Below are 18,148 nucleotides of genomic sequence, written 5' to 3'. Positions count from 1 at the left end.
TATATATATATAGGAGAAGGTTTTGCAAAATGGGGTTATCAGCACATCATGCTGGACCCCATAAATGTATACAATTATGATTTGTCAATTACAAATAAACTAAAAAACAGGGGTGGCGATCCTGAGGCTTGGCTAATGGAAGGACAGATGTACATTCAGGATACAGACATGATCCTGGAAGGGCAGGTGGGGGCAGATCCAGGAAGGCCCTGAAGGCCGTGCTAAGGTTGGTCTTTATTCTGTAGGCCAAAGACAGCCACTGAAGCTGTATGAGCAGGACAGAGGCAGAGTCAGTCATTCGTCACATATGTTTACTGAGTTGTGCTCCTGGAGCTGCTCTGCGTGCTGGAGACGCTGCACTTAACAAAATCTTGCTGCCCGGCCGGGCGCGGTGGCTCAAGCCTGTAGTCCCAGCACTTTGGGAGGCCGAGACGGGCGGATCACGAGGTCAGGAGTTCGAGACCATCCTGGCCAACACGGTGAAACCCCGTCTCTACTAAAAAATAACAAAAAACTAGCCGGGCGAGGTGGCGGGCGCCTGTAGTCCCGGCTACTCGGGAGGCTGAAGCAGGAGAATGGCGTAAACCCGGGAGGCGGAGCTTGCAGTGAGCCGAGATCGCACCACTGCACTCCAGCCTGGGCAACAGAGCAAGACTCCATCTCAAAAAAAAAAAAAAAAAAAATCTTGCTGCCCTAGAACTTATATTCCAGCAAGTGATTATGGCTGGAGCGTGTTCACCGTGTGCTCTGCATTCCATGCTTTATGCATGCTGTTCAATCTTCCCAGCATCCTTGTGAGGTACTTACCATTATCACCCTCTTTTTGCAGATGGAGAAACAGACACAGGGGATGAGGTAACTGGCCAGTGGCCACGGAAGTATTGTGAGATAGAGCAGGATTTGAACTTGAGCCCTCTGGACCAGATTCCTTGATCTAAGCCACAAAGCTTCTCTGATCCACCTCCCTTTTGTCCCAGGACCGCAGGCTGACTCCCAGGCCTGCACACTGGGCCTCCATGAACACAGGCCCTCTCAGTCTGGCAACATGGGCCAGGCAGGGGTCACCATGGCAGAGGCTCAGATAAGAATAGTGGCCAGCCCCACTGTGGCTCTCAGAGGGAGCGGCACCCCCCCCCCCAGTCCTGTCTGTGCCCCCTGCAGCCCAGCAGATGGCCCTGACAGTGGGCAGAGCCAGGGCACTCTCTCATTTAACAGATAGGACATCTGGCACTATGAGAGGCCCAAGGCCGCCATTTCAAGGGGAACTGTCTCAGACCCCAACATGCAGCCTGGGAGAGAGCAAGGAAGGAGCCAGCGTATTCCAGGAACACCTGGAGTGGGGCATTTCCCAGCCCTGGGCTCCCTCCGTCACCCTGGGGCTCATTCATGACGGGGGAGAATTGGGTCCTTCAGGGTTGAATTTAGAAGCAGACCAGGTCTGAGCAGGCAGAGCCTCGCAGGCCCCTAAAACACCACGAGGGAGGCCAGCAGGGCCTTTTGGACAGGAGGATTTGGGCTGTGGTTCTGGGTTTTCTACATAGGAGCACTCCGACTGGTGGGATGAGGACATCCAGCCCAGCAATCAGGACATGGGACACAAAGGGTTTTCAGATGCCCTTGGGTGGGTGATAAAGAGAGTGGAGGAGGGAAGGCAGGACAGCCTAAGAATTAGCACAGGAGGCCCACAGCAGGGCATCGAAAACCAGACTGCCTGAGCTCAAAACCCTTCCCGGCCTCCCCTGCTGCGTGACAGTGAACTAGTCACTCAACCTCTCTGTTGTGTACTCTGTAAAATGGGTATAACAATGGCATCTTCCTTCCCAGCTTGTTTGAGGATCGTGAGAATAAGGCACACAGGGAGTTGGCAGCGTGTCTGGTGCACCCCACCAGCTGCTGCTGCTATGACCTCTGCTAAGCACCTCACGTGCTTAGCTCAGTCCCCAGCGTCTTCCCATTTGTTCTCTGCAGATAATGCAGGAAGGCACCTGGTGCCTTGCTTGGCAGGTGCTTGGTAAATGTGGCTGTTAATAGTAATGATGATGACGATCATCACAGCAGGCCTTCAAGGTGGGTGTGCGTACCCCACCTCCCAAATGAGGCCCAAGGCCCCACAGGGAGCCGGCTGTGTGGGCAGGACCAGAGCTGTGCTCAGGGGCAGGTCAGGCCTCCTCAGGGGGGCGGGGTGAGAGGGCGGCTTTGCGGAGGAAGCCAGGTCTGGGCGGAGGGGGCCATCAGTCGGGTTCAGCTTGGTTATTGCAGCCATCGCCTCTGAATCTCGGCAGCTTAAAGGACCAGAGGCTCCTTTCTCACTCCTGCTGAGTGCTGGCAGCAGGCTGGTCCTCGGGGGCTGTGCCTTCCTCAGTCTGTGACCCAGGTCGATGGAGCAGACACCATCTCACAGGCTGCTGGCTGCTGTAGGAGAGTGTCAAAGAGCTCCAACCGCTTGGCTATTTACATTTAAATACATGAAAATTAAAGTAAAATTTGAAATTAGTCCCAGTCCAGGGGCTCACCAGCTGCATGTGGCTAGTGGCTCCGGTCCTGGACAGCACAGATGGAGGATACCTCTGCTATCACAGGATATTCTACTGGACGGTGACCTCCTAGAAAGCCCCCCACCAAAAGTCAATGCTCCAACCTGACACGAATACACATCCTTCTTCTCAAAAGTTCCCCCGGGGGCCGGGAAGTGCCTTCCTACTATGCCCACAAGGTGGGGAGAACCAGAAATATTTGGGGAACAGCATCATGAGCACCAAAGAGTGGGTCCTGGGTCAGGGTGGGTCAGAGAGCAGAAGGGGAGATGACCCAGGTCGACAGGTAAAGAAAGAAGAACTGAGCCGGGCGCGGTGGCTCACACCTGTCACCCCAGCACTTTGGGAGGCCGAGGTGGGTGGATCACCTGAGGTGGGGGGTTTGAGACCAGCCTGGCCAACATGGTGAAACCCTGCCTCTACTGAAAATACAAAAATCAGCTGGGCATGGTGGCGGGTGCCTGTAATCCCAGCTACCCGGGAGGCTGAGGCAGGAAAATCGCTTGAACCCGGGAGGCGGAGCTTGCAGTGAGCTAAGATTGCGCCACTGCACTCCAGCCTGGGCGACAGAACAAGACTGCGTCTCAAAAAAAAAAAAAAAAAAAAAAAGAGAGAAAGAATTTGAGAGACCAGCCGAGGCAGGCAGGAGGCATCGTGGGGACCTCTGTGAGGAAGTACAGGGACCAGAGCTGGCACGTGTACCCCACGACACGCTTCCCAACCCCAGACCTCGCCCTTGCCCAGGACAAAGAAAGGTAAGGGTTACAGGCATCTCCCGGGTAGAGCCCGGCACAAGCCCACCCGTGCACACCATGAGGTTAGCACTGTCCTGGTTTGAGGCTGGGGCATGGCTGGGGTGTCCTCTAAAGCACACTGCTCCACTGGAGAATTGGCCCAGAAACCAGGCCTGGCCCGCCCCCAGCCTTTCCTGTTCGCCTCAGCTAAATAGATCAGAAGGAAAAAGTCTGTTTGATTTTAATCTCGACGCAGGACACTGGAGATTACATTTTCCACGGAAAATGTCAGCCACGGCCGAAAATAGGACTTTGGAGAAAATGCTAGAAAGTGTATTTTTAGGCTATATATTTTCCTCCTGGATTCCCGCAGTCCAGTGGGCTGCTTGATACTCCCCAGGGTTCAGCTGCCAGGTGCAGACCCTAAAGCTTCCAAACAGGTGGTCCGGGGAGAGGAAAGAAATGCCTGCAGGCCAAAAACAGGTGAACCGACGCGAGGACCCGTTTCCAGAGTCAGGAAGGAGGAGGTGGAAGAGAGCCAGCCAGGGCCGGGGCCTCCGATTCCGCACGGCTGACGAGCTTCGGGGAGATGTCGCAGATGTCCAGAGACTGCCCTTTGAGTGGCAAGGGACTAGAGAAGGCAGGGCTCAGTTAGACTGTGGCCTGGGAAGGGGGAGCTTCTCCAAGCCCATCCTCCAGAGCCCGGCTCCAGCCCCTCTCTTCCCCACAGAGACCCACTCACTCATTGTGTGGCTTTGCTCAAGCCACGCCTCCACCGTGATCCTTCAAGCCCCGGTCTGTGAAGCGGAGGGGCTGGAACTCTCTGCAGCCTCCCCTTTGGGCTGCAGGAATGATTCAACGACTTCAGGGGCCTGAGGCACCCAGCTCTGCCTGATATAAAAGGTGCTTCAGGAAATGTTGGAGATAAAAATCAGCACCTAGGCCGGGGCGTGGTGGCTCACGCCTGTCATCCCAGCACTTTGGGAGGCCGAGGTGGGCAGATCACAAAGTTAGGAGTTCGAGACCACCTGGCCAACACAGTGAAACCCCGTTTCTACTAAAAATACAAAAATCAGCCGGGAGTGGTGCCACGTGCCTGTAATCCCAGCTACTTGGGAGGCTGAGGCAGGAGAATCGCTTGAACCTGGGAGGTGGGGGTTGCAGGGAGCCGAGATCGCACCACTGTGTTCCAGCCTGGGCCACAGAGCGAGACTCTGTCTCAAAAGAGAAGCACCTGAAGTGAGGCGGGTGCTGTTGCAGTTTGGAAACAGTGTTCTTCACCATGTTGTGTCGGGGGTGGGGGGAACTGGGTATGTGGGGCGGGGCTGGGGGGCTCTTCACTGAACTCACCTGGAGTGCAGGGCCGGGTGGGGGGACTCCACGGTGGGAGGGATCCTAACTGCGGGGTGCTGGCTCCTCGGGTCCTGTCCAGGGGGAGCCCCGCTGTGCGGTGGTGCTCAGCAGGCTGGCCCAGCTGCAGACCTTGTCCAGCTGGTCCCAGGGGAGCAGGATGTCAGAGGCCTGGTGAGCGGAAGACGCCTGAGCCAGTGTTCTCCGTTTGAGGGAGGGGCTGCCTTGCTGTGGGGGTGGGAGATGCTCAACAGGACTATGCGGCCATCTAAGGAAGAGCTATGCAGGGGAGCCGTGAGAACAGCTCACTCTCTGTGTGACCTGGGTGGGGGAAGTGTCTCTTTTCTAGGCCTCAGTTTCCCCTCTGTGAAATGGGGCAGGGAGGGGCTGGACCGGAGGGGCTGGAAGGACCTTCTTGGCTCCGATCTCATCCCAAGATGAGCCAAGTCACCCTAGATGTTCCTCAATCTGAGTGCGGGGAGGGTAGAGGGGTGCAAGCATTTGGGTCCAAACCATTTATCCTGTGACCTCAGAGCCCTGAGGACACCAGTCCGTGGTGGGGGTCTGGGCGGGCACGGTGGGCAGGCACTGCCAGATTCCCCCAAGGCCGCCTGCGTGACCCACTCCTTTCTTGTCTCCTCATGGCTCCCATGGCTGCCTGGATCCTGCAGAGCTCCCGACTGAGGAAGGTGAGGCTGGCACCGGGATGAGCCGCTAGGCCGTGGGACAGCATCCCTGGGTCCTTCACCGTCAGGTCGTGACTTCCATCTCCCCGCTGAGTGAGGCCTTGCTGAGCTCCCCAGGATTACCCACCTGAGCCTCTCAGGGATCTGGGTTCTCCCTCTTCCGAGTGCAGGGAGAGAATGGGCCGGGAGGTTTCTGGGGCCATCCTAGCTCCAAAGTGGGAAGGGTCAGTGGTGGAGGCCCAGCCTCACGCATGACTCCTGTTCCCAGGAAAGTCCCTGTGGGAGCTGGTGCTGGAACAGTTTGAGGACCTCCTGGTGCGCATCCTGCTGCTGGCTGCCCTTGTCTCCTTTGTAAGTGGGGCCTTGCCTGCCATCCTGTGGTAGTGGGTAACCCTGGAGGGAGAGCCAGGCTGGGCAGTGCTCCGAGGCCCTGGAGCCTGGCCCTGTTCTCCACACCCTGGGCCTGCTCTCCGGCCTTCCCTGGCCCTGCCCTGCTCACACTTCAGCTTCCCTTGCCTGAACCCTCATGGCCTCTCTACTGGGCCCCCAGTTTCCACCTGACCCCTCCAGTCCCTCTTATCCTCTGGCTCTCAGCAAGCTCTTCAACTCACATCTGCCCCTTGCCCTGCCCTGCTGCAGCCTAGGGTTTCTCTACGTCAGCACTACTGACAGTTTAGACCAGATCATTCTTTGTTGGGGTGGGGGTGGGGGCTTCCCGCTGTAGGGTGTTTAGCAGCATCCCTGGACCGTACCCACCAGATGCCAGTAGCACGTCCCAGCCGTGACCAACAAAAATGCCTTTAGACAGCCGGGCCTAACATCTCATGGTTGAAATCCCAGCACTGTGGGATGCCGAGGCAGTAAAATCACTTGAGCCCAGGAGTTTGAGACCAGCCTGGGCAACGTAGGGAGAATCTGTCTCTACAAAAAATACAAAAACAATTTAGCCAGGTGCGGTGGTGCAGGCCTATAGTCCCAGCCACTCTGGAGGCTGAGGCAGGAGAATCGCTTGGGCCCAGGAGGCCAGAGCTGCGGTGAGCCGTGATCACACCACTGTATTCCAGCCTGGGCAACACAGCAAGACCCTGTCTCAAAAAAATAAAAATGTCTTTGGATATTGCCAAATGCCCCTGGGGGCACATTGCCCCTGCCTGAGTGCTGCCGCCAGAGCCCCTTTCGTGGGTCCCGGTGCCCCCCACATGGACTTTGGGGTCTGAACCTCCTGCAGCCTCCTCTTGGCTGCTGCTTCTCCTTGCTCTTCCTCCATTCCCAGGGATACTCCGCTGCCTAATGGGCTTTGGATGCGTGCATCAGAATCACCTGGGCTTGGCTGGCTGCGGTGGCTCACACCTGTAATCCTAGCACTTCGGGAGGCCTAGGCCACATGGTGAAACCCCGTCTCTACTAAAATATAAAAAGATTAGCTGGGCATGGTGGTGGACGCCTATAATCCCATCTACCCGGGAGGCTGAGGCACAAGAATTTCTTGAACCTGGGAGGTGAAGGTTGCCATAAGTCAAGATCGAGCCACTGCACTCCAGCCTGGGCAACAGAGCAAGACTGTCTCAAAAGAATCCGTAGGCTTGCTGACACACAGATGACTGGGCCCCACCCCAGAATTTGTGACTCAGGAGGTCTGGGAGAGGCCCTGACATCAACATTTCTTACAAGTTCCCAGCCGCTGCTGCTGGTCCGGGGACTACACTGAGATGCTCTGCTCCAGGCAGACAGTAAGGCCTCAGCGGGCAGCCGTCCCACTGCCCCACAGCTTTGAAGGTTGGCCTGGGTGGGGTGGTCACTCCCGTGGGGTGGGCATCCTATGCCAAGGCCTTCTCAGAGGAGTGGCCCTCTCCAAGCCAAGGGCTCCCCAGTGCTATCTCCCCAAAGCAGGGGAGCAGACAGGAGATCTGGGGTGCCAAGGAAAAGAAGAGCAGATCTTGGCCAGCAGCAGGGCCTGAGCTCACCAGCTGTGATCCTGCAGGTCCTGGCCTGGTTCGAGGAGGGCGAGGAGACCACGACCGCCTTCGTGGAGCCCCTGGTCATCATGCTGATCCTCGTGGCCAATGCCATTGTGGGCGTGTGGCAGGTGGGAGGCACGGGGGGTGGGACCGGGCCGGGGGTCTCCCAGCCACTAGGAGTGCCCTCCGCCTGGTGCTGGCGTCCTGCAGACCCTTCTGCTTCCAGCTCCATCCCAGGCCCCAGGGGAGTTACTCCAAGGGGGCGGCCTGCTGGGGGCAGCAGGGGAGACCGCCTGCCTGCCTTCTGTTCTGCAGGAACGCAACGCCGAGAGCGCCATCGAGGCCCTGAAGGAGTATGAGCCTGAGATGGGCAAGGTGATCCGCTTGGACCGCAAGGGCGTGCAGAGGATCCGTGCCCGGGACATCGTCCCAGGGGACATTGTAGAAGTGGCGGGTATGCCCGGGGCCTCCTCTTTTTATTTTATTTTATTTTATTTTTGAGATGGAGTCCTGCTCTGTTGCCCAGACTGGAGTGCAGTGGCGCAATCTCGGTTCACTGCAACCTCCCGCCTCCCAGGTTCAAGCAATCCTCCTGCCTCAGCCTCCCGTAGGGGCCTCCTTCTTTTATTATATGGGCCTAGGAGCCCCATCCCTCTCTGTGCCTCCATCATTCTGGCTCTTTGTACAGAGGGGGTGGCCATCAGATCCCTCCAAAGCCCTTTGGCCAAAACCCTGTTGGACAGATGAGACTGTGGGCCAGAGGGACGGGGTCCACCAGAGCGATCACAGCTCAGGCACTCGATGCCCAGCCCCAGCCTTGCGTCCTGGGAACCCTTCTGGCTTTTCCTAGCTGGTGGTGCCCAAAGCCACCCTCAGCCAAGTCATTCTCCCCGCACAGTGGGGGACAAAGTGCCTGCTGATCTCCGCCTCATCGAGATCAAGTCCACCACGCTGCGAGTGGACCAGTCCATCCTGACAGGTGAGGCCCCCCTGCCGGGAGGCTGGGACCTAGTGGACCGGGACCACGGGGTGGGGCCACGGGATGGGGCCACGGGATGGGTGTGTCTTCATGTGGGGCTTCTCATCTCTGATTCCATGACCAGGTGAATCTGTGTCCGTGACCAAGCACACAGAGGCCATCCCAGACCCCAGAGCTGTGAACCAGGACAAGAAGAACATGCTATTTTCGGTAAGTCCCTCAAATATCTGAGGCCTTTGCCCAATGATAAAAATAACAACATTAAGATTATTGTCATGACTGTAATCCCAGCACTTTGAGGTGGGTGGATGACTTGAGGTCAGGAGTTCGAGACCAGCCTGGGCAACATGGTGAAGCCCTGTCTCTACTAAAAATACAAAAAGTTAGCTGGGTGTGGTGATGCGTGCCTGTTATCCCAGCAACTTGGGAGGCTGAGGCAGGAGAATCGCTTGAACCCGGGAGGTGGAGGTTGTGGTGAGCCAAGATCACGCCACTGCACTCCAGCCTGGGTGACAAGAGCAAAAACTCTGTCTCAAAAAAAAAAAAAAAAAAAGATTTTTTTTTTTCTGGCCCCGTTGCCCAGGCTGGAATGCAGTGGTACAATCTCGGGTCACTGAGACCCCCACCCCCCAGGTTCAAGCTACTCTTGTGTCTCAACTTCCCAAGTAGCTGGGACTACAGGCACTTGCCACCACACCTGGCTAATTTTTGTATTTTCAGTAGCAACAGGGTTTCACCATGTTCACCAGGCTGGTCTCGAACTCCTGACCTCAAGTGATCCGCCCGCCTTGGCCTCCCAAAGTGCTAGGATTACAGGCATGAGTCACTGCGCCCGGCCCAACGTTAAGATTAATCAGCTAAAGTCCTATGGGGAAGAACCTCATCAATTCTTGACAATTCATGCAAACTTATAGTAATAATAGCTCGTGTTTACTTGGGGGGGCTGTGTGCCTGGCACTGTTCTAAGCCCTTTACACATATTAGTTTATTTAATCTTTACACCAAATCTTTGAAATAAGTACTCTTGTTATGCCTGTTACCAATATTTTCCAGCGAGGAAACAAGCACAGAGAGATTAAGTAACTTGCCCGAGGTCACACAGCCAGTGAGTGGCAGAGCAGGGACGAACTCAGACATCCTGGATTTCTACTGGGAGACCTTGTCTTCTCCTGGAGAGGGGCAGAGACCCCCTGTAATCACTCAATAGAAATGCTCTAGTGGAAAGAGGTCTGCCAAAGTGGTGGAGGATGGTGGGCATAGTCCATTCTCCGATAGGAAAACTGACCCCCAAGGCATGATGCCTGGCTCTTCTCAGGGAGAGCAATGGGTTCAGCTTTCGGGGGAGAGACCTGCCTCTGTGGCCTCAGAGAAAGTTAGCAAGTGATACTCATAGCTGCCCAGCAATAGCCTGAGGCCAGCAAGGAGCATTTGGAGCCACAAGGAAGGGTCAGGCCAGTCAGACAATGGCCCAGGCCACCAAGTTATAAGGGGATAGAAAACTTCCTGGAAGAGAAGAGGAATGAAGAAAGTGAAACTCACCCATAACTTTTTTTTTTTGAGACAAAATCTCGCTCCGTTGCCCAAGCTGGAGTGCAGTGATGCGATCTTGGCTCACTGCAAGCTCTGCCTCCCGGGTTCACGCCATTCTCCTGCCTCAGCCTCCCAAGTAGCTGGGACTACAGGCACCCGCCACCACGCCCGGCTAATTTTTTGTATTTTTAGTAGAGACGGGGTTTCACCGTGTTAGCCAGGATGGTCTCGATCTTCTGACCTTGTGATCCACCTGCCTCGGCCTCCCAAAGTTCTGGGATTACAGGTGTGAGCCACTGTGCCCGGCCAACTTTTTTTTTTTTTCGAGACAGAGTCTCGCTCTGTCGCCCAGGCTGGAGTGCAGTGGCACAATCTTGGCTCACTGTAGCCTCCACCTCCCGGGTTCAAGCCATTCTCCTGCCTCAGCCTCCCAAGCAGCTGGGATTACAAGCACATGCCACCATGCCTAGCTAATGTTTGTATTTTAGTAAAGACAGGGTTTTACCATGTTGGCCTGGCTGGTCCCTAACTCCTGACCTCAGGTGATCCACCCGCCTTGGCCTCCCAAAGTGCTGGGATTACAGGTGTGAGCCACCACACCTAGCCCAGAACTCTTCTTGAGAGGGGCCTACCTAGCTGCATGGAAGCCTTGGACGGGCTTCTATTCTCTGGCACTTGCCTTGGGGTGGGGAGCAATGGTGACAGCCATTGCTCCAGTATCAGCAGCTGTCACTAAGAAGCTTTGGAGGGGCCGGGCATGGTAGTTCATGCCTATCATCCCAGCACTTTGGGAGGCCAAGGCAGGAGGATCACTTGAGCTCAGGAGTTTGGTACTAGCCTGAGAAACATAGTGAGACCTCATTTCTACTAAAATTCAAAATTAAACAAAAAAAATTTTCTAAAGTAATAATAAAAAGAATCTTTGGAGGAAGGTTGTTTGGCTGGGCCCTGCATGTTGGGGACTAGAGCTGCATTGCTTAAGACAGAAGAGAGTCTGGGGCCTGCCTTCTCGCCAGCCTCAACAGCATATGCTTTTGAAGGGGTACTGAGTTCTTAGCCTCCTCGGAAAAACTATCTTGGGCCTGTGTTGGATCACTTTACAGAAGAGGACACCAAGCCACAAGGCTGGCTGTCCCTTATGTTAGGAATTGAGGATTTTACTGGAGCCTTGGAAATGGATGAGCTGAGGCTCAGGTTTTCTGGATTTTTTAGTACATATTAATGGGCTGTTTATTGAGTTCGTAGTCTGCTGTGCTCCTGTGCGGCTATAGTGGTTGTTTACGAATCACATTTTGCGGGACGGATGCTTGTGCTGTGCTGGTCCATTATATGATCGGGATCAGCCTCCGTGCCTCCTCTGTGCCGGCCCCATACTAGGCACTGGGGATACGGTGATGAACCCAATCCCTGCCTTCCTAGAGCTGACACTATCATGGGAAGGCAGTAGGGACCCAATGCATACCTAGCTACAGAAGTGTGGAAGCACTAGCAACATGGAGAAAAGGAAAGCCGGGGCCGGGCGCGGTGGCTCACGCCTGTAATCCCAGCACTTTGGGAGGCCGAGACGGGCGGATCACGAGGTCAGGAGATCGAGACCATCCTGGCTAACACGGTGAAACCCCGTCTCTACTAAAAAATACAAAAAACTAGCCGGGCGAGGTGGCGGGCGCCTGTAGTCCCAGCTACTCCGGAGGCTGAGGCGGGAGAATGGCGCGAACCCGGGAGGCGGAGCTTGCAGTGAGCTGAGATCCGGCCACTGCACTCCAGCCTGGGCGACAGAGCGAGACTCCGTCTCAAAAAAAAAAAAAAAAAGGAAAGCCGGGTAGAAGGAGAGGTGCCTTACTCCGGCCTGAAGGAGTCAGGGGTCCGGCTTGGCTGCTGAGCAGCTTTTTCCTTGTCCCTCCCTCGGCCAGGGCACCAACATCGCCTCGGGCAAAGCAGTGGGTGTGGCCGTGGCTACGGGCCTGCACACGGAGCTGGGCAAGATCCGGAGCCAGATGGCGGCAGTGGAGCCCGAGCGGACGCCGCTGCAGCGCAAGCTGGATGAGTTTGGGCGGCAGCTGTCCCATGCCATCTCTGTGATCTGCGTGGCCGTGTGGGTCATCAACATCGGCCACTTCGCTGACCCGGCCCATGGTGGCTCCTGGCTGCGTGGCGCTGTCTACTACTTCAAGATCGCCGTGGCCCTGGCTGTGGCGGCCATCCCCGAGGGCCTCCCGGCCGTCATCACTACGTGCCTGGCCCTGGGCACGAGGCGCATGGCACGCAAGAACGCCATCGTGAGAAGCCTGCCCTCCGTGGAGACCCTGGGCTGCACCTCAGTCATCTGCTCCGACAAGACGGGCACGCTCACCACCAATCAGATGTCTGTCTGCCAGGTGAGTGACGGCCAGCTTGGTGTTGCTGTGCATTGCTAAGCGGGCTGGGCTCCCTCTCTGGGTCTCTCCCGGCCTTCTTTTCAGTGAGGGATGCAGGAGAGAACCTGTGGGCTGCCCCTTGGCCCAGAGCAGGTCTAGGTTTTCATGAGATGACAGGGAGGCTATAGCAAATCATGCCTGGGTAGCCACATGTCACTGAGGCCTGTGTGGCACTGCGGGGCCCTGGCCAGGTTGCTGACAGTCTGTTAACCTCAGTCTCCTCATCGGAAGCCTGGCTGTGTGAGGCCTGCTAGGTAAACGTGAAGGAGGACATAGTAGAGGCTCAAGTTCAGCCTTGGCATAGGAATCAAGCTGGACCTGGACCCGGGTTCCATCCTGCCCCATCATGGCTCTGTGCAGTCAACACCTGTCACCAGATAAGCCAGGTCCGGTAACCCGGGAAGGGCCAGGGCAGGAATTATTCATTCCCTGGTACTTGTTCCCATATCCTGGGCCCGCCGCCCACATGGCCAAGGGATTCTGGCTGAGCCTTCAGCAGGTCCATGGGGCAGGAGGCTCCTCCTGGGCCAGCAGATGGGTGAGTGGGGAGATGGTGAAGGCTATGGGTTCCTCATCCTTTCCAGGTCCCCAGTGCCTCTCTGTCACCCCTGTTTCCATATCTGCCCACTGGGCTTGGTAGCCCAGGCTCTGTGTTCTGAGACCCTAAGACCTTCTAGGAGCCCATCAAAGGCTGCTTTTGGAGAGGGGTGCTGGCCACCTTTACTGTCCTGCTAAAAGCCCTCGTAGGATTTTATTTAAACAGTGTTTCTTGACTAAGAATGAGCTTTTTTTTTTTTTTTTTTTTTTGAGGCAGAGTCTCACTCTGTTGTCTAGGCTGGGGTGCAGTGGCATGATCTGAACTCACTGCAACCTCTGCCTCCCGGGTTCAAGCGATTCTCCTGCCTCAGCCTCCCAAGTAGCTGGGACTACAGGCATGTGCCACCACACCCAGCTAATTTTTGTATTTTAGTAGAGATGGAGTTTCACCATGTTGGCCAGGCTGGTCTGTAACTCCTGATCTCAAGTGATCCACCTGCCTCGGCCTCCCAAAGTGCAGGGATTACAGCCCTGAGCCACCATGCCCGACCCTAATAAAGAGTTCTTTTTTGTTTCTTTTTTTGAGATGGAGTCTCATTCTGTCGCCCAGGCTGGAGTGCAATGGCACGATCTCGGCTCACTGCAACCTCTGCCTTCTGGGTTCAAGCGATTCTCCTGCCTCAGCCTCCCGAGTAGCTGGGATTACAGGCACGCATCACCACGCCTGGCTAATTTTTGTATTTTTAGTAGACATGGGGTTTCACCATTCTGGTCAGGATGGTCTCGATCAAGCTTGACCTCGTGATCCACCTGCCTCGTGATCCACCCGCCTCGGTCTCCCAAAGTGCTGGGATTACAGGCGTGAGCCACCGTGCCCAGCTAATAACAAACATTTTTAAAGTGCAGTGTGGGGAAGTTGTAGAGGCCTTACATTTTGGATGCTGGGCTGTGCTTGCTGGGTGACTATCCGCAGGAGGAGGGAGGAGATTGGGAAGGAAAGGACACTTATTATGTATCTACTGGGCGCTGGGCTGGCCATTTGCTTGAGAATGTGCAGCGAGGCCATGTCCAGGAAGCAAGAACTGTCTCCCCAGCAGAGCTGGCAAAGAAATAGGCAAATAAATAGGCACCCTGGGCCAGGTAAGCCCCCCTGTCCCTGAGGTGCACAGGCGGGGACTGGGTGACCCATCAGACCCTGTGGCAGGAACTCACTCTCTGGGGACATCTCCCTTGAAGGCCAGGAACTCATTTCCTTGAAGGCAAAGGAGGGGGCGGTTCCCATGTTACTAGTGGAGAAACTGAGGCTCAGCCACTTGGTCAGGGGTCACACAGTGAGATGGGCAAGGACTCAGGCTTTCTGCCTAGCTCAGGGCTCCCTCAAGCTGGCAGCTGCCCCCACAGCATTGAAGAATCTGTCAGAAATCCCTCAGAAGTCCAGGACATTTGGACAAACCGGAGCAGGACGCACCTGGCAGAGCAGACAGTCCCTGCCTCAGCCTGGACCCTGCGTTCTATTTCCCTCCTGGTGGGGACGGACGGCCAGGCCGGTTTGGCTCTTGGTGGGGCAGGGGGCCTGCAGGACCCCACCCTGGGGTCGGGCTTTATTCAATCTGGCCGCCCAGGGAGGAGGGAGGCGACCCCGCCCGCCTAAGCACGCCCCTGCGCTCCCCAGATGTTCGTGGTAGCCGAGGCCGATGCGGGCTCCTGCCTTTTGCACGAGTTCACCATCTCGGGTACCACGTATACCCCCGAGGGCGAAGTGTGAGTGTGGGGCCAGGGGACTCACGGGCGGGCGGCCTGGGGGCGGTGCTGAGGTGTCCGTGGGAGGCCCCTGGGGGCGGGGCCAGGAGGCGGAGCCCCTCCCGGGGCGGGGCCGAGGTCTTCGTGGTGACTGCCCCGGCTCCACAGGCGGCAGGGGGATCTGCCTGTGCGCTGCGGCCAGTTCGACGGGCTGGTGGAGCTGGCGACCATCTGCGCCCTGTGCAACGACTCGGCGCTGGACTACAATGAGGTGGGCCCCACCCCCTTTCATGACCTCCCTAGTCTGCAGGCCACCAGGACAGACCCTTTTTCCGGCCTCAAAGCTCCCAGGGTTGGCAGCTCTTGCACCCTGGAAAGTGCCACACCCAGGGAGCACGGTTGCCCCTGCCCACCACTCTCTGCCGCCCCTCCCTTTCCTCAGACAGGCTTCAGAACCCTCCCCCAGAGCTCTTGAGCTGTGGGGGACTACCATGGAAGGGGCCGAAGGGCTGGGGAAACCTGTGGAGGGAAAAGATTTGGGGAACAGGACTAAGAACATGTTTAAAGCAGAAGGCACAGCCCACAAAAGCCCCACATTCAGTTAAAGCCTCCTGCGACTTAGGCATTGACTGCCGTTCACATGGCTGGGGCAGTGGAATGGGGCATGCAGCAGGCATCTGCCCAAGGGAAGGTCCTTGGCCAGACCCAGCCCGAGGCCAAACTGAGGGCAGTAGAGCACCACTGAAGAGTTTTGAGCAGGAGAGTGACATGGTCAGATGTGCATTTACAGAAGATCACCGAGGCTTCCGTGTGGAGGACAGGCAGACAGTACAGGACTGAAGTCAGGGAGGTCTGTGTGGTGGTTCAGGCTAGAGAGAGGCGGGCTGAGCCCTGGCTGGAGCCTCAGGGAGAGGGGAGAAGGCATGGGTCAGAGATATTTGGGAGCTGAAAATCCTGGGACTTGGTGACTGGTTAGGTGGAAGAGAGAGGGAGGAGGCCAGGGCGGCTCCTGGTTGCTCTGTTGTCTGGGGCTGCCACTGGAGTGGCAAATACACAGAGCGGGAGAGGTGGCCTGAGGGGTCCCCAGGGAACAAGGTTCAGCAGGCAGCTGGACATGTGGGCTTGGGGCTGAGCAAAGGGCCCCAGGGAGCGCAGGTGGGAGGGCGGGAGCAGGCCCAGACAGCAGAAACCGGTGAAGGAGGCTGACAGGAAGTGGACAGAGATGCAGGCGGAGGGCAGGGAGGGTCTGTGGCGATCAATGCCAGGGTGGGGGGCTGAATGTCAGTGTCAGACACCACCCCGACCCCAGGGCAGCCAGGCTCGGAAGGGCTCACAGGCCTGTGTAAAGGGGATTACACAGAACTTCAGCAAAGGCAGCTTCAGGGGCAAGGAGTGAGTGAGGCTGGGGGCACAGGCTGGAGGCTGCCTGCCCCTCACTCCCTATCCCCTGGGTCCTTGCCAGGCCAAGGGTGTGTACGAGAAGGTGGGAGAGGCCACGGAGACAGCTCTGACCTGCCTGGTGGAGAAGATGAACGTGTTTGACACCGACCTGCAGGCCCTGTCCCGGGTGGAGCGAGCTGGCGCCTGTAATGCGGTGAGCAGGGCTGGGGGCTCAGGCCTCTAGCTGCATGGCTGGGGTTTCTGGGACATCTGGAGAAGGCAGAGTGGACAGTGAAGTCTTTTTTCTTTCTTTTTTTTTGAGACAGTCTTGTTCTGTCGCCCAGGCTGGAGTACAGTGGTGCAGTCCTGGCTCACTGCAACCTCCGCCTCCCGGGTTCAAGTGATTCTCGTGCCGCAACCTCCCGGCATGTGCCACCACGCCCGGCTAATTTTTGAATTTTTTAGTAGACAGGATTTCACCATGTTGTCCAGGCTAGTCTCAAACTCCCGACCTCAGGTGATCCGCCCGCCTCGGCCTCGCAGTGTGCTGGGATTGGGATTACAGGCATGAGCCACCGCTCCCGGCTGACGGTGAAGACAGACTTGGAGAAAAGAGGGGAGAAGGCTGAGTGCGGACAAGGGTTTGGAGTTAGTCTGCACACAGCATGGTCAGGAAATGGCAGCGTATTGCCATTTCTGGGGCTGGAGAGGGAAATGGAGGCCTTGAATGGCAGGGTCAGAGGAGCATAGATGTTACCCCACACAGGCAAGAGGCTCTCTTGGGGACAAGCAGCTGGTGGGAAGGCAGGCGAGAGTCGCTGGCGCTGTCCTTCATGCCCTGACCTGCCTGGACCCCGCAGGTCATCAAGCAGCTGATGCGGAAAGAGTTCACGCTGGAATTCTCCCGAGACCGGAAGTCCATGTCTGTCTACTGCACGCCCACCCGCCCTCACCCTACCGGCCAGGGCAGCAAGATGTTTGTGAAGGTGGGGGCCTGCCTGTCTGACCTGGGCCCCTGCGCACCCTGGGGCACCTGGTCATCCACGCTCCTCTGTGAGCCCCCGTCTCCCCGTGTGAATGACAGGGTTGGGTTAGACGTTCTCAGGAGCCCCTTTTGCCTCTAACCGGTGGTGTGAGGGTGGTTGGTGCCACCCTTCGTGCTCCATGTTTCGGAAACTGAGTCCCAGGGAGGGAAAGGAACCAACTCCCGTGCAGACCACTGTCTGCAGCATCTCCGTTGCTGCTCCCAAACCTGGAGAGGGAAATACAGCTCTCGCTTCACTCTGCAAGGAAGCTTTAAACCCCTTTTGAAATGAAAAGGCTTCTGTACTGAGAGCTTCGGCCACTTGGAAAAGTAGTGCCTGGGTGACCTTTTAGGAGCAGGAGAAGCCATTGAAGGAGCTTTAGAGACTGTTTCTAGGCCCGGGGTGAGGTCGGAGGTGAGACCTGAGGCCACTGAGGGGCCTGTCACCCCCGGGTCCCCTTCCCAGGGCTATGCCCGCCACACCCTGTGCGTGGCTCTATTTCTGGTCCCCAGGCAGAGTTCAGCCTGCCTCCCTGATGCTAAAGCCCCTACCAAATTGGAACCCGAGTAGCACCAGGGAGGCAGGGCCTGCAGGAGATGCCATTCCCACCCCTGCCTGCAAAACGCTGCAGTGCCCCAGTCGGCTGTGGGCTGGTGGGGGAAGGGCATCGCTAGGTTTGAGGCTGCCCCAACCCCAGCACTCCCCCCATTCATTCCCTTTAGTTTGTCTCACAGGGAGACCCACTTGGTTCTCACTCTCAACTTTCAAAGAATGGATTCTGCTCCCTGCCTTGTGTGTGTACCCTTGGGTGGCCTTTCGCCATATCTTAGTCTCCGTTTCCTGAGTTTGGGCAGGAGGGAGGGCAGGGGTCCTGACTGACGAGTTGCCTCCTCTCCCTCTGCCTGCCTCGCAGGGGGCTCCTGAGAGCGTGATCGAGCGCTGCAGCTCAGTCCGCGTGGGGAGCCACACAGCACCCCTGACCCCCACCTCCAGGGAGCAGATCCTGGCAAAGATCCGGGATTGGGGCTCAGGCTCAGACACGCTGCGCTGCCTGGCACTGGCCACCCGGGACGTGCCCCCGAGGAAGGAGGACATGGAGCTGGACGACTGCAGCAAGTTTGTGCAGTACGAGGTGGGTGCGGGAGCCGACTCTCCCCGCGGTACGGGGTGGGTGCGGGAGCCAATTCTTCCCGCAGTACAGGGTGCGGGAGCCGATTCTCCCTGCAGTCGGGGTGCGGGAGCCGACTCTCCCCGCAGTACAGGGTGGGTGCGGGAGCC

The 18,148-nt window shown here is 57.2% G+C and overlaps 1 protein-coding gene across 1 annotated transcript in view; it reads left to right on the top strand.

Annotated features, from left to right (window-relative positions):
- ATP2A3 (ATPase sarcoplasmic/endoplasmic reticulum Ca2+ transporting 3) overlaps nt 1-18,148 on the top strand; it is a 29,317-nt gene that overhangs the window by 5,885 nt on the left and 5,284 nt on the right. The window contains exons 2-13 of the mRNA XM_026449108.2: nt 5,290-5,307; nt 5,573-5,655; nt 7,286-7,390; nt 7,578-7,716; nt 8,161-8,241; nt 8,366-8,451; nt 11,685-12,149; nt 14,398-14,486; nt 14,634-14,736; nt 15,928-16,059; nt 16,706-16,831; nt 17,784-18,002. Coding sequence (XP_026304893.1) covers nt 5,290-5,307; nt 5,573-5,655; nt 7,286-7,390; nt 7,578-7,716; nt 8,161-8,241; nt 8,366-8,451; nt 11,685-12,149; nt 14,398-14,486; nt 14,634-14,736; nt 15,928-16,059; nt 16,706-16,831; nt 17,784-18,002 — 1,646 coding nt within the window. The remainder of the gene's footprint in view (nt 1-5,289; nt 5,308-5,572; nt 5,656-7,285; nt 7,391-7,577; nt 7,717-8,160; nt 8,242-8,365; nt 8,452-11,684; nt 12,150-14,397; nt 14,487-14,633; nt 14,737-15,927; nt 16,060-16,705; nt 16,832-17,783; nt 18,003-18,148) is intronic.

This window comes from Piliocolobus tephrosceles, chromosome 16 (assembly GCF_002776525.5).
Source record: "Piliocolobus tephrosceles isolate RC106 chromosome 16, ASM277652v3, whole genome shotgun sequence".
In the NCBI taxonomy this organism is placed as follows: Eukaryota; Metazoa; Chordata; class Mammalia; order Primates; family Cercopithecidae; genus Piliocolobus; species Piliocolobus tephrosceles.
The sequence above is the reverse complement of the archived record's forward strand: the minus strand, read 5'-3'. Positions and strand labels throughout refer to the sequence as shown.